Source organism: Mauremys mutica, chromosome 9 (genome assembly GCF_020497125.1).
Source record: "Mauremys mutica isolate MM-2020 ecotype Southern chromosome 9, ASM2049712v1, whole genome shotgun sequence".
Classification (NCBI taxonomy): domain Eukaryota; kingdom Metazoa; phylum Chordata; order Testudines; family Geoemydidae; genus Mauremys; species Mauremys mutica.
Window position 1 is genome coordinate 29,094,115 of NC_059080.1, and position 15,945 is coordinate 29,110,059.

Consider the following 15,945-nt stretch of genomic DNA (forward strand, 5'->3'; position numbering starts at 1 on the left):
TTCAGACCACATCAAATGTTAACAGTTCAGACATAAACCCTTATAAATAGGAAACTTAATGGAGACACTGGAATTCCCCTTCTAGTCATTTCATTCACACACATATATAAAAAAACCTAAAGGATAATGCAGAAATATTTAATATAGCCATACAATTCTGATAAAATCTCATTTCTCTTGTAATGTTATTATGATTGAAAAATCCCATTTTCTAATATTGGAGCTATATTCTATAGCTACAAAGAGAAAAACTTAATATGTGCTGGGTACAATACTTTGCCTTAGCAATTTGTCCTTTCAAGAACAAACGCCAAAAAGAGGTGTCAGATGAGATTCAGATGGTTAGTGCTTTATTTATTGACAGTAGGAAGTTTGTTATGTTGGATTAATTGTATATATGAAAATAAATCAAATAGAATTATATTAATTGCACAGTGTACACAGGAACAAAGGGAAAAGATGGAGATCAACAGGACCACACATTTAAAAAACAACAAAACAAAGATTGTTTCCAAAATATTCTGTGAAAAAAATCCCTCCTCCTAAGTATATTTGCTACCTATGTTGAAAGGCTGTGCTTATGAAATGAAATATTTGTAATCCTGTGTAGAGTACAACATATTGCAATACAGGATTGGATTTATGGTGTTAGGCTTAAAGGTAATCTAAAAAGGAAAAAAAGTTACAATTGTGCCATTCCTTGCATCTTTCTGATGCATGAAGGAGCACTGAATTACATGTCTGGTCTTCCTATTTTGCTGGAGAATTGCTTAGATGAGTCAGAAGAGGCTACTGGAAGCTATTTCAGATTTAAAATCAAGGGTCCAGGGTGTTTAATTCTTAAAAATTTTCTCCCAAGATTTTTTAGTTAAGTGGTCACAAAACTCACCCCCATTGTTCTCCCTCAAAAAAACAAAACAAAGAATTAAAAAAAAAATCACTTCTCTCAATAACTTATGTTTCACTTTTTTTTGGTAACAGTGATATTATAATCCTAATAATTCTTCAGGTCATCCTGATAGTCTTCCAGGATAAACAAAACCTGAATTTCCAATGTAAAAAATAAACAGGAGGAGAAAAGCTCTTTGGGGGGAAAAAACCACCAACGTTGCAGGCCTTCCCTTGTACATGGGAACCAACACACGGCGTAAGCCCACTTGCACACTACCTTTTGCAAAATTTTTCATAAATAATCCACACAACCTAGCTAATCTAATCTTGGTTCTCTCATGAGAAAAGATTTTCAGGTTTAATGGTGATATCATAATGCACACACATCTCTGGAGACTAAATCTAACTATTTATTATTGAGTTTTAACAACAGCATGCAAGTATAAGTGGCAAACAAACAGATCCACTATTCTACTAAAGATAAACTTGTATTGTTTTTATAGTTCAACTGCCCCCTTTACAATGCAAAGATGTCCCCAAAATTTTTCATTTTTTCTCATCTTATTTGTTAACTCAGAAATATCAGGTTCTGACTTTCTCATTTGACAGAGGACTTTGGCAATAATTTAGCACCTGGAAAGTGACATCACAGCTTCAGGCTGAAATTGAACTGCAGTTCTCCCAACTCCAGTTGGGAGCACACTAAGTCACAGAGCTAATTAGTCACTTTCACTGACAGTAATCTATTGAGGGTACAGCTTTTAAGTGCTGGAGTATGCAATTGTATTCAGGGGCGGCTCTACATATTCGGCCACCCCAAGCAATCATGCGTGGGAGACGCCCCGGAGCCCCGGGAGCAGCGGACCTCCCGCGGGCATGACTGAGGAGGGTCCGCTGGTCGCTCGGCTGGACCGCTCGCAGCTGCGGACGGTTGGCTGGTCCGGCGGCTCCAGTGGAGCTGCCGCAGGCATGCCTGCGGGAGGTCCAGCCGAGCCGCGGGACCAGCGAACCGACCGCAGTGATGCCTGCGGGAGGTCCACTGGAGCCGCGGGAGGAGCGCCCCCTCCGCAGTCATGCCTGCGGCAGGTCCCGTCGTCCCGGGGCTCCGGTGAACCTCCCGCAGGCATGACTGCGGCAGGTCCACCGGCCCAGCCTGCCGCCCATGCCGGCAAATGCCGCGCTGGGGTCTGGAGCCGGCCCTGATTGTATTTACATTACACCATTCCTTGGTGGTGACGGGTGCCCATTAGTGGAGGACAACTAAGTTGCAAATGGACCTCCCTAGCTGCATCAGTGGCAAAAGCTGAATCAACACATCCTGGCCATGTCCCATCTTTGGCCAATCCTGGCCACATTTGTGGCAATGCTAGCTGGCTATTGTGCCACTTGGGGAGCAGGAATTGCAGATGCACTGCCCCAGAACACTGGACTAGCAAAGGCTGGTTGCAAAACAAAAGTCAGTACTAGAGCTTGTTGAACATTTTGCATCGGAATGATTATCCAATTCATAATGCCCTTTTTGAAAGGTTTTATTCAAAAGTTTTGATTTTTCCTCAGTAACAATCAAAGTGATGCCTTCCTGGCTGCCCTTCCGAAAAAACTTTTGCCAGTTTTACTTTCCGCCAGTGCTCTCTGCCTCCCACAGCTCCAGGGGACAGAGAGGCAGGGGCGGCTCTATGTACTTTGCCGCCCCAAGCACGGCACTCAGGGAGCATTCGGCAGTGGTTCTGCGAGTGACCTGCCAGTCCCATACCTTCGGCGTACCCGCTGCCAAATTGCCGCCGAAGCCGTGGGACCGGCAGACCTCCCACAGAAACGCTGCCGAAGGCTGCCTGACTGCCACCCTCACGGCGACCGGCACACTGCGCCCCCTCCCCCCGCGGCTTGCCGCCCCAGGCACGCGCTTGCTGCGCTGGTGCCTGGAGCCACCCCTGCAAAGAGGCAGAGAACCTGGGCTCTGTATCCTGAAGCTGTGGGGGCAAGCTAAATACCAGGGTGCTCTGCTTCTCTTGCAGCCAGGCTGGAAGGCTCTCACAATTTAACAAGTAATTTGATGACAGCCTTCCCAGTGGGCAACCTGGATGCCGAAAAATTCCATTTTGATGCTTCTGAAATGGAGTTTTTTTCTAAATTCCCTTCCATGAAAAAATTCACATTTTTGGCATTTTGTCCCCCCCCCCAAAAAAGCAAATTTTTTCCTTGGAAGGAGATTCCCTTTTTTCAGCCATCTCTACTCAGGACCTCTATTTCTGAGAGAGAAAAAGAAAAGTTAGGAAAAGGAGGATTTGGGGAACATCTTTATATCATGAAGTAGCCATGCAACATTTTAAATATTGTTTTAGATGGGTGGGGTTGTAATCTACTTTTAAAGTCTCCTGGTACATAAAGTAGAATATTTTCATTAACTGTGTTAAAGAAATAGGCAAGCACTATTTTATAATTAAAGCAGCAGGGCAAAATCCTGCTTGATCACACACTATCAGTGACATCAAACTTAGTGACAGTAATGATATGAGTCAAGGGGACAAGATTTGGTCTTGGGTATTTTCTGTAGCAGAATATACACTATACTACACTATAGTGTACTACACTATATCTCGTTAGTTAAATGAAATAAAACAATATGTGGTCCTAACTGCAACTGGATGTGAGGACTATACCTACATGATTAGCTTTCCCCAGGGACTCTTCCGGAAATAAGGAGCATTAGAGCAAGGAGTTTACATAAACAATTCTAGTACCTGAGTTTTTCAAAAATATCTTTTTAGGTAACTAAAAGCAGCCCACAGAAGCCCTTGAAATACTAGGTACATGGTATTGAATAAGATATGGGTGAGTGGAATTATTTCTCTTTCCTATTGACAGCAGTAAGCTATTATAGATTGTTTTGCTCAAGCAGGTATCTGATAATTGTGCAACAGAAGAATGATTCAAACAAATATTTTAACAATTTGTTTTCATAGCTGTGGAAGCAAAGAAAAAACATCTATTCTGAACTTACAGGTGTTTTTCATGCACGTCATGGTTGAAGAACACAACTCAATGATTCGAACTGCTGGCTGCCCTCGTTCCACTGGTGGCACTGTCAAAATGGAAATCTAATAGAAAGGAACAGAAAATTCTGAATATCAAATTAGCCAAAGCAGCAATTTGATCTTTGTTTCATTATTCTACATTATAGAATAATGCAACTTGTCACGCTGTTAACAGACTACCGTATTTTCCGGCGTATAGGGCGACGGGGCGTATAAGTCGACCCCCCCTAATTTTACAGTTAAAATATAGGTTTTGGCCTATATTCGCCCTATAAGACGACCCCCCCTTCCGAGGGGGGGAGCCCAGAGCCTTTTAAATCCCAGCCGCAGCTGGGAATCAGAGGGCTCTGGGCTGCCCGCTGCGGCGGGGAGCCCAGAGCCTTTTAAATCCCAGCCGCGGCCGGGAGTCAGAGGGCTCTGGGCTGCCCGCTGCGGCGGGGAGCCCAGAGCCTTTCAAATCCCAGCCGCGGCCAGGAATCAGAGGGCTCTGGGCTGCCTGCAAGCGCGGGGAGCCCAGAGCCTTTTAAATCCCAGCCGCGGCGGGGAGTCAGAGGGCTCTGGGCTGCCCGCTGTGGCGGGGAGCCCAGAGCCTTTTAAATCCCAGCCGCGGCCGGGAATCAGAGGGCTCTGGGCTGCCCGCTGCGGCGGGGAGCCCAGAGCCTTTTAAATCCCAGCCGCGGCGGGGAGTCAGAGGGCTCTGGGCTGCCCGCTGCGGCGGGGAGCCCAGAGCCTTTTAAATCCCAGCCGCGGCCGGGAATCAGAGGGCTCTGGGCTGCCCGCTGCGGCGGGGAGCCCAGAGCCTTTTAAATCCCAGCCGCCCGCTGTTTATACCCGGCGTATAAGACGACCCCCGATTTTTGGGGGTTGTTTTTTAATATAGAAAGTCGTCTTATATGCCGGAATATACGGTATTGACTACCTATATAAAAATGCCTACTGCCACAAGGTAGCAAAGTGGGAACAAATCTTCAAGCACCCAAAAAAGTAAAAAAACCAAACACCACAATAAATATTGATATTATCGTATATAACTATTTCTTTAATATCTCCACAGCATATAATCTTGACAATATAATACATATTTTAACATTAAATATACATTTGCAAAATCTTAGTCAATAACAGCATTAACTTTGAGTATCAAGTTTCAAAATATCCATATTTTCTAAAATAAGATAGCTTGATTTGAGTCCCACAAATAAGTTTGAAGAAGTTCATACTTGAGTATTTATATTGTCACAAAAAGAGTTGTTACAGACTAGTGGGTAAATAAGTATGCAATCTATCAACACTATAAATATGTATTTATGCAATAGACTTAGAAAGCTCCAGAGAAGCTGTTGTCAAATCCCATACAAACTGTACATGACAGATTTATTTCCCTTTATGAACTGCTTTAAAAATTCATAAACAAGTCTGTTAAAGTAGAGTAACATGAAGGATCAAACATCCCACAAAATCAAGGCAATTCCCGGTTAAGGTAAAAAGTAATTGGCGACACTTAATACTACTTTCATGTAATTTTATTTTCTGGTGTACTCTTAAAGCTCCTTTCAGAAAGAAATCCATGGATCAATCCTAACTTTACTCACATGTATAGTGCCACAGAGACTACTTTTGCTAGTAAGGTCTGCAGGACAAGATGTACTACAATAAAAAAAAAATCTACACTGTAGCCATTTTTTTAGAAAAATGGTTCTTAACCTTTTCCCACATAGAATCCAACAAACCTAAGTATTTTCTTGCCACAACTGACAAACACAACCCTTTAATTTGGAAACTGCCATTGGTTCATGAGGATGGAAATAAGTGGGGAAGTGTCTAGTGGAGTCTTGATTCTATATGGGCAGCTGTTGGTTGTCAGAATAGTTGGAAGAACTGGGAGTCTATAAAATAACATGCACACAAAATGAATGATGTAGAGAAAAATGATAGGAACATAGATTCTCCCTTTCTCATAACAGAAGAGCACGTAGACACTTAAATTAATTGAAAGATAAAGGAAATGTTTTAACCACACAGTAGACAGATTGGTAGTAAATTACACAAAGAATTTAGCACAATACATGACTGTATATTTATATGGATAATAAAAATATCTGAGTTATAATAGTCAACATTTAAAAGTTTTCGAAGGGATATAAAGAAACTTTCATGCTTCGTGGCCAATCATTATTATGGATTAGAATGAGACTTCTCTGAGGGACAGATTACTCCACATCTGTCTACTGCAGGTTCTCTTTCGCTTTCCTATGCAGGATTTGGTGCTGCCTACTGTCACAGATACGATACTGGATTCTGTGGACCTGGGTCTAATACCTATGTTTAGGGCCGGCTTTAGCAAGTGCGGGGCCCGATTCGTACTCACCTGGTGGCGCTCCAGGTATTTGGCGGCACTTCAGCAGCGGGTCTTTCATTCGCTCCGGGTCTTCAGCGGCACTCAAGGACCCGCCACCGAAATGGTGCCGAAGACCCCCTGGAGCACCGCTGGGTGAGTAAAAATTAAAAAGGCACCGGCGCGGGGCCCTCTTAGACACGGAGCCTGATTCCGGGGAATCGGGCGAATCGGCCTAAAACCGGCCCTGCCTATGTTCCTGTGACTGGAGGTAATAACTGGCTGTTGTGGATGCTTCTCTTCTCTCCTATATTCCACTTATGTAACACTTAACTCTGGGCACAGCTGCTGCAAGAGGCTGTGAAGCTGGTGCCACAGCTTCTAGAATTGCTGCTTCACCTTCCCCAGAGCTGACCACTGTGCAGGTGAGTTAAAGGCTGCACTGTGATTAGATTTGAGAACAGAGGAGCAGCAGGATGGATGAGGGAGAAAGTCACTCCTTTCTGCCTTCCATTGGGTTCTAGCTACATGGTTCTACCAATTTTGCTTCAACCCCTGGGATTTGATTCAGTGAGCATCCCAAGTGACCAATCTGCAAGTTGCACTCTATGGGTTGAGAAGCACTAGTATACAGTATTTGATTTAAACTAAATATATTATGCTAATTAAAATGTTTTTTTCCCTTAAACATTAAGGGTATGTCTACACTGCAATTAAAAACCTATGGCTGACTTGGGCTCACAGGGCTCAGGCCGAGGAGCTGTTCAATTGCAGTGTGGACATTCAGGCTCTAGGACCCTGCGAGGTGGGAGGGTCCTAAAGCTTGGACTGCAGCCCAAGCTCAAATGCCTGCTCTGCAATCAAACAGCCCTGCAGCCCCAGCCCTGCAAGTCCAAGTCAGCTGGCAAAGGCTGAGTGCCTAATTGCAGTGTAAATATACCCTGAGTGAACAGATCATGAAAGGCACCAGATTAACAGTGCCAAGGACTATGCAAGGTTCCTCAAATAGCTCCACAAACAAACACCACTCTTGGCCTAGAGCAGGGGTCTCAAACATGCGGCCCGCGGGCCGCATGCGGCCCTCGGAGTTCTTCCCTGCGGCCCGCGGAGCTCCCCCAGTTACTTCCTGTCGCCACCAAACTCCCCTCACCCCTGCCCCTCTCCCCGAGTTATTTTCTAAGCTCCCCGCGCGCTGCTCCCCAATGTTTGGGGCCGGGTCTCTCCCCTGGTCCCACCTGCCGCCCCCACGCGCCTCCCCCCAGTGTCTCCCGGCCCCCACTTGCTGCCCCCTCACCGTCCGGGAGCTCACGCTGACTCCACTCCTCCGCTATGCCGGCTTCCGGCATCACCTGCTGCTGCAGGGTCCTAGCGCCCCCCAGCACTAAGCCAGGGCACGCTGCCCTTCCCCTGCCCTAGTCCTGAGACTCTCCAATGCCCCGAGCCTCTCCAATGCCTCAAACCCCTCACCCTCAGCCCCACAGCCCTCACCCCTGCACCCCCTCCTATCCCCAAACTCCGTCCCAAAGCCTGCACCCCCACCCCCTGCCGCAGCCTGGAGCCTGCACCGAGCACAGAGCCTGCACTCCAGACCCCCTCCCCCACCCAAACTCCCTCCCAGAGCCTTAGGCAGTAAATCTAAGTGCGTGTTTTGTCCTTTGAGTGAGGTGCATTACTGAGTGTATATATTTATTAAAACTGCTTGGAAATGACTTCGTCAAAAAAAAGAACACTCATGGAAGAAAAGAGAGTTTTCCAAGACAAATGGGAGAATTTATATTTTTTCACAGAGGTAAAAGATAAAATTCAATGCCTTATTTGTCAGCAAACGATTGCTGTTCCCAAGGAGTATAACGTGCGTCGGCACTATGACACGATGCACCGTGAAAAATATGATGCATTCACCGGAAAAATCCGAGAGGAAAAAGTTCAGCAACTTAAAGCAGCATTTGCCAAGCAAAGAAATTTATTTTCAGGGATTAACAAGTCTAGCGAAGATTCAGTAAGAGCAAGTTTTGTGATAAGCGAAATGATAGCTAAATCATCACGACCTTTTACAGAAGGCTTATTCATAAAAGAATGTCTTATGAAGGCCAGTGAAATTTTATGTCCTGATAGGAAGAAAGTTTTTGAAGGCATAAGCTTGTCTGCAAATACAGTTGCCTGCAGGATAACGGATTTAGCTGATAATGTGCAAAAACAATTGATTCAAATGGCAAAAGACTTTGAAGTATTTTCAATTGCTCTTGATGAGAGTACAGATGTATCAGATACCGCACAGTGTGCAGTGTTCATTAGAGGTGTGGACTGCAATTTGAATATAACTGAAGGATTGCTAGACTTAATGCCACTGAAGGGTACCACAACGGGACGTGACATATTTCAAGGATTGGAAGAGTGCATTGAAAAAGCTGCGCTGCCATGGAACAAACTCGTATCTTTGGCTACGGACGGTGCGCCATCAATGTGCTCTGAAAACATTGGTGTGGTTGGATTATTGAAGACCAAACTGAACAGCCTCAATATACCAGGAATTAGCTTCACCAGTATACATTGTATTTTGCACCAAGAAGCCCTGTGTAGTAAAAGTCTACAGAATGAAAGAAGTTATGGATGTAGTTGTTAAAACTGTTAATTTTATACGTGCACGAGGGCTGAATCACAGACAGTTCACTTCTTTTCTAGCAAGTATGGACAGTGAATATGGGGAACTTCTGTATCACACTCAAGTTAGATGGCTGAGTCGTGGAAATGTTTTGAAGCGTTTTTTTGCACTTAAAGAGGAGATTGATTCCTTCATGAAAATGAAAAACAAGGGGGTTCCACAGCTTGCTGATTCCACTTTTATCTGCAACCTTGCTTTTCTAACAGATGTAACTGATCACCTGAATGCACTGAACTTGAAACTTCAGGGTAGAAAACAGGTGATAACACAGATGTATGACAGTATTAAGTCACTCAAAGTCAAGCTTACTTTATGGGGGAAACAGCTGACTGCTGGCAATTCGGTCCATTTCTCAACTCTGAATTCCTTAGGAAAAGTTGAACCCAAATCCTTGAAAGAATATGCAGAGATCATTTCTAACTTACACAAACAGTTTGATGTGCGGTTTAAAGATTTCAAGGCACTTGAACCACATTTTCAACTTTTTTTCCACACCATTTGCTGTTGAAATTGACAATGTTGCAGAGGAAATGCAGATGGAGTTAGTGGAGCTTCAGTGTGACACGATTTTGAAGCAGAAGTATACAGATGTTGGAATTCCAGAATTCTACAGGTTTCTTTCACAAGAAAGATTTCCCATGTTATTCTCTGCTTCTGCAAGGATAATGGCAATGTTTGGAAGTACATATATATGTGAACAGTTTTTTTCTCTTCCATGAAGATTAACAAATCTGTGTTAAGGTCAAGGCTCACTGATGAACATTTGCAAGCAACACTGAGATTGGTTTCGTCTCAGGATATCAAACCTAATATTGATGCTCTGGTTGATGCAAAACGCTGCCAGCTAAGTGGCCAAAAATGAAATGACTGTCAAAATTAGCACTGACGTTTCACATTACAGTTAAAGAAGTTAATAAAAAAGTTAATAAATTGACTTTTAATAGCATACTATATTTTAATACTATACTACTATATTACTCTTCATTTTTTTTTCTGCCTACCTCCAGGCGCTTCCCGCCACCAAGCCGCCAAACAGCTGTTGGTGGCGCTTAGCACTTTCCAGGAGGGAGGAGGGAGGAGCGGGGAGCCGCGCGCTTAGGGGAGGAGGTGGAGAAGAGACAGGGCAGGGGCGGGGCCTCATGGAAGGGGTGGATTGGGGGTGGGGCCAGAGGCAGCAAGGGGGCGTGTCAGTGATGCGGCCCTCGGGCCAATGCACTAGTCCTCATGCGGCCCTCGGGGTCATTTGAGTTTGAGACCCCTGGTCTAGAGGAACCTCTCCTAGGGATAAGCTTGATGTTTAGTCTCAATTCTGATTCAGTTCTTGGTTCCTCTGAGACTACTAACAAAAGGTGTCAGAGTGACTATTAACAAACACAAAAAATATGCCAGTCCCATTGCTAGCTAGTAGTTTTCCATTTTGACTGATTTTACATTTAATTTGCTACTTTAAGGAGAAAAAATGGGATTAAGACGATATCAATAGAATCAATTAACTGGAAAGCTAGATTCAAATAGAAGCAAAAATACAAATTAATTCTTCACAGAAGTTTAATTTGATCATATACAACTCTTTAAAAAGATTACAAATACTGAATTGATACATACCTGCTGGTCTGAATCTGTCTTCAGTACAGATTGATCTGTAATGAGCACTGCTCTAGAGATCTGCCTACAATTAAATAAAGCAATTATGGTACTTCACAAGAGGAAAAAACATAGCTATTTGGATTCAGGCCTTTTGAAAATAATTTAGTTACAATATTACCACTGTGGCAAATTATTTTTGTTACTTAAATATAAGCTATCATGATTACACATTATTAATTACATATTTTGTGTTACAAAGTAGGCCCACTTCTACAACCTCAATTAATGCACTACAGCTATTGCCAAAATAAAAGAACTAATGTGAGTAAAAGACTGCAAGACCAGGGCTTCAGCTTCTATTAAATGAATAAAAATATTTTGTAACCAGAATATTATAATAGAATTCTACATTTCAGAGATTCTATAACATTCTGGTTACAAAATAAATAGCATTTTGAGGCAATTTTATATTTTTATGCACAAATGCCTATATTACTGACATTTCACATGCATTCAGTGGGAAAAATCAAATGAACGAGAAAAAACATTTTTAATTTTAGAAACATGCAACTCATCATATAAATTACAAGAATCACATGGCCTTGATGAATCATATTCAATGCCTAAAAACTGTATATTTGAGACATTTCAATTTATTGCACTTTCTGTGGCATCTGGGACAAGCTTCCTGGCTCTTGTGTAAATTGGTCAGGCTAGTCAGCAACAAAAGCCATGGTACATAAAGCAAAAATGGTATAAGAATACTACACCTGGAGCACCAAAAGGCTCCCCGAAACAATGTTCTGACAGAATTTTTTTGGGGCGGAGGGAGGGAATGATGCAACAATCACTACCAATAAGGCTACAGAATTCCCGCTGGCTGCCAGCATCATATGAAGATGTGAGCTAAACAAGAAAAATCTCAAAAGGAAGAACTGTAACTGCATCTACAACATATTTAGGGTAAAAAATACCTTTAAAAGGAAGTAACAACAAAGACTGGTGATTTTAAGTTTGTAGAGAAAACGATTGGTGTTTCGATAGGAAGAGCGACCCCAGGTGGGCACTACTGCATCAAGATATATTGTCAATCACTTTTTCAATTTGAAAAGCAAGTTTTCCACCAAACAAACAAACCCATGTGTGTCTGTACACAAATATAGAGATAGACATCACTGCACAGGATAGATGGTGCTCAGGGACTGAGGTATTTAATATTTATTTTTATACTCAAAGTATGCCCCCATTCCTTATTTACTGTACACCATCCAAATGCTCCATGAAACAAAGGACAATTATTTTTCTCATCTCCTTTTCTACAGTACTAATTACTGTAATATGTGAACGTAACGCACATATCTTCGCAACACCTGTATGAGATTGGGAGAGGTTTCAAAAATAGAAAACTGAAGCATAGGGAAATTAAAGCCAGAATTTGCAAAAAATCTCCACTAATTTGGGCACCTAATTTTCTACATACCCCAATTTGAGACACGTATGGCCTGATTTTTCAGAGTTCTTAGCAGGGCTGGTTGAAAACTGCCAAATAAATATCTTCCCTCCAGAAAACAGGGTTCTATCTACATTGTAATTTTGCACAGGGAAATATAGTTTGACAGAACTTTCCATTGGGAAAATTGAAACAAAAAGCAAAGCATGGTGGCCGCTTGACCACAAGGAGAGATGACAGCTTATGATGCAAGATATAGTTTGGCCAGGGAATAAGGCACACAGAGGAGAATGGGGGCATAAGAGACCTGGAACTACAATTCCCATAACACATCATGACAGCTCAGCTGGATACAGAGATTAATATTAACTCAAAATAAAACAGATGAAAACAAATGTCAAAATATTGGTATTTCCTGTAGAACTGACACTTTTTTTTATCAGCTCTCTTACTTCGCATTTTTATAGCAGTTTATATGTTCAAAAACACTCTAGCAAAGACTCCAGCCTAAAAAAAGGTGCACTGGGCTGGGAACCAGGAGATCACGAACTCAAGTCTTAATTCCCCCAACTGACTGGTGTCAATAATTTGATATTGTACTTGATACATTTTGCCTGTCCCCCATCTGGAACACACTGAATACCAAAGGGCAGTATATGTGCAAGGCTACAAGAATGACTTTTTTTTTTTAATTTCCTTGTGACAAGAAGCCAGTAACGAACTCTGATCAGCAACACAGAAAAAAGTGATGATTTTCAACACTCATACAAAACTGAACAACAGGCACCACTCTAAATCAATTAATATCCCCCTGACAAATACTAAATTCCTGCTGCATGAACAGAAATGTTAAGAGTTCTTCAATAAAAACCCTTCAGAAAAAAATGTATAATGAAAATACTAGGGGAGCTAAAGACAGGGTGCATAGTGCCCTCTATAATATGCACACATCAGAGGGAAAAAACCATATAGAATTAGGCTATATTACCATGAGGCTGCCCTCTGCGTCAAGTTGTGAAGTTTCATTTGCAACATATTTTATATATTGGAGGTTTTTAAAAAATAGCACTTACTATGCTTCTTGCTGACTATTTACCTGTAACACACATTTGTGCATGTTTTCTCTGAAAGGTAACTGTCTTCCACCACAAAATAGTTAGCACTTATTCTTTGCCCAAAATGATCTATGAGTGCTTTACATCTGTAAAAGAAGCACGACACAATAAGAAGAGATTAATTTCATGACATAATTTGTATAAGTAATTTGTTAGGCTCATGAAGTTGAACATTTTTTGAGGGATTCAACTGAGTTTCCAACAATTAGTAATAAATGCTATGTATTTTACCTATAAACAGCTAGAAATGACTCCTTAGCACAAATCTGATTACTTATAACATGACCTTACAAGAAAAGAGAAACATATAATGTAGTGCATGCAATTCTTTGTTCTAAATTATACCAAAAATAGTATTAGAGCATTATATAATCATTTCACAAACAAAAATCATGTATTACATCCAGATTGCTAACCCTGGCTCTTTATGGCAACTGCAGGCGATGATAACTGAAAAAGTAAAACTTACAATGATTTCCTATAAGGAACCTCCAGTCCCTACACTTACTACGCATCCAAACCCGTATCACCACGGTAAGTTTTCCAGTGGTACCCTTTATCAAAGCAAGGACAAGGTTACAGTAGTAATAAAGCTTTAATGACAAGTTAGAAAGAAAGTTAGTTTGACTGTTGTAAGAGAATAGTCTTGAGAAATGTGGGGTTGTGAGAAGGGATAAACTGAGTGATCCAAGTGATCTTTTCTGGCCCTACTGCCTATGATTCTACAAAGCATTTGTGATCTAACTCTTTAGTTGTATTGACAAAGCACAATAGATCATGTTGTTCTAAGAGCAGAACAATGGTCATGATAGATAATACTCTTTTAAAGACAAATTATAAGAGTTTTAAAAGGTAAAAAAAATTTAAGTTTGCTTCAGGCAAATGTTTGAAAATCTAATATTAAGAACCTCTCTAAGGCCTTGTCTACACTGGTATCAGCATGTAAGATATGTGTATAAGTTTCAATTTTGACTGTGGGTAGATGCTACTATAATATAAAAATAATGACAAATTAAATAATAATTTATACCTAAGACCTGGGATCCCTTGGAAGGCACAACACAGATTCAGCCTCTATGAAATATGATCTAACTACCTTTTTGTGAAATACTTCCACGCTAGTTATTTTCTAGGAAATGTCATTGGTGTTAGTTTTCAAGGTAGCCATTCACTCATTTACTAAGTAAAAAACAGCTGCTATCTATATAAAAATTTTGTGATACTATTGTCTGGCAATATCTGAGGTTATAATAATCCTTCATATCTTCTGTTAAAGTACAATGCAACAAAGTAATGTTTCTTTATTTATCAAGGCTGAAAACTGAGTCCAAAAACCAAAATATGTAACAAGAATACTAGTACAGAAAGCTAAAATGGTGGGGAATATGTGCTGAAGTTTAGTTATTTTACTGAAATATTATACAAGCAGAGAAAATGGATCTCAAAGAATTAGAAGTTATTTACCCATAACTGGAGGTTTTTTGAGAAGTGTGGTCCCTATCTGTGTTCCAGGCATGAGTACACATGCACTGCTAATACACCATAGCTCTCCTTGTGCTCCAAACCGAGCACATAAAGGGTGGTGCAGGCCACTGCCTCTCCAGTTCCTACTCTTACCACGGAGTCCAAATAATCCATGGCAGAGGGGATGGAGGGTGGGTGGCGGCATACAGATAGACACCACACATATCGAAGAACCTCTAGTTACAGGTAAGTAAACTCCATTTCTTCAAGTGATAGTCCCTATGTATATTCCACATGGGGGAGATTCAAAAACAGTGGACAAACTGATGATGAGTGTGAGGAAGCAGAAGTGACAGCTAACTGTAATAATGCAGTCCCCACAGCTATATACACAGTAGACAACTGGACCCAAGCATAATGTCTTGTGAGATATGCAAGGATCTCCAGGTAATTGCTCTACTTACCTCTACTAAAGTTATGTCTCTCAGAGATGCAGCAGAGCCTGTTTGTGCTCTTCTGGAATGAGCCTGCACGCCCCATGAGGGGGAATGTGATCTAGTTAGTAAAGGATAATACAACCAGAAATCTATTTTGAAAGTCTGAGCAGATATAAACTTGACTCTTTGATCTCTCTGCTATGGTAACATGTGGTTTATGTATCTTTCTAATGCCTCTTGTTCATTTTAGATAAAAGACCAAAGCCCTTTGGACATCCAGAGAATGCAGGCTCCTCTCTTCATCCGAGGTTTGAGGTTTAGGAAAAAATACTAATAAGTTAATGGTTTGACTCATGAAACTCAGACACTACTTTAGGGATGAATCTGGGGTGGCTGCATAACAAGGCCTTTTCCTTATAAAAGGTAGTATATGGAAGGTCTGCCATAAGAGCCCCCAGCTCACTGACACTTCTGGCTGATGTTACTGTGATTAGAAAGGTCACCATCCTAAACAGGTGGGCCATAGAACACATCACCAGTGGTTCAAAGGGAGGTCTGGTGAGAGACAACAGAATGAAATTAAGGTCCCACTAAGGTATGAATTTCATCAGTGGTGGAAAGAATCCAAGAAGTCCCTTGGAAAAAAAAAATCTAGTTGTGACAGGATGACTGAAGATCACACTATACTATAAAACCAGCATAAGAACATAAGAACGGCCGTACCAGGTCAGACCAAAGGTCCATCTAGCCCAGTATCCTGTCTGCCGACAGTGGCCAATGCCAGGTGCCCCAGAGGGAGTGACCTAACAGGTAATGATCAAGTGATCTCTCCTGCCATCCATCTCCATCCTCTGACAAACAGAGGCTAGGGACACCAATCCTTACCCATCCTGGCTAATAGCCATTTATGGACTTAACCACCATGAATTGGAGGGGGAAGGGGTAGCTCAGTGGTTTGCGCATTGGCCT

The 15,945-nt window shown here is 41.9% G+C and overlaps 1 protein-coding gene across 1 annotated transcript in view; it reads right to left on the reverse strand.

Annotated features, from left to right (window-relative positions):
- Positions 1-15,945, reverse strand: part of CHM (CHM Rab escort protein) — a 151,959-nt gene that overhangs the window by 20,669 nt on the left and 115,345 nt on the right. The window contains exons 10-12 of the mRNA XM_045031223.1: positions 13,057-13,161; positions 10,529-10,592; positions 3,893-3,989 (exon numbers count right to left, since the gene is read on the reverse strand). Of these exons, the coding sequence (XP_044887158.1) occupies positions 3,893-3,989; positions 10,529-10,592; positions 13,057-13,161 (266 nt within the window). The remainder of the gene's footprint in view (positions 1-3,892; positions 3,990-10,528; positions 10,593-13,056; positions 13,162-15,945) is intronic.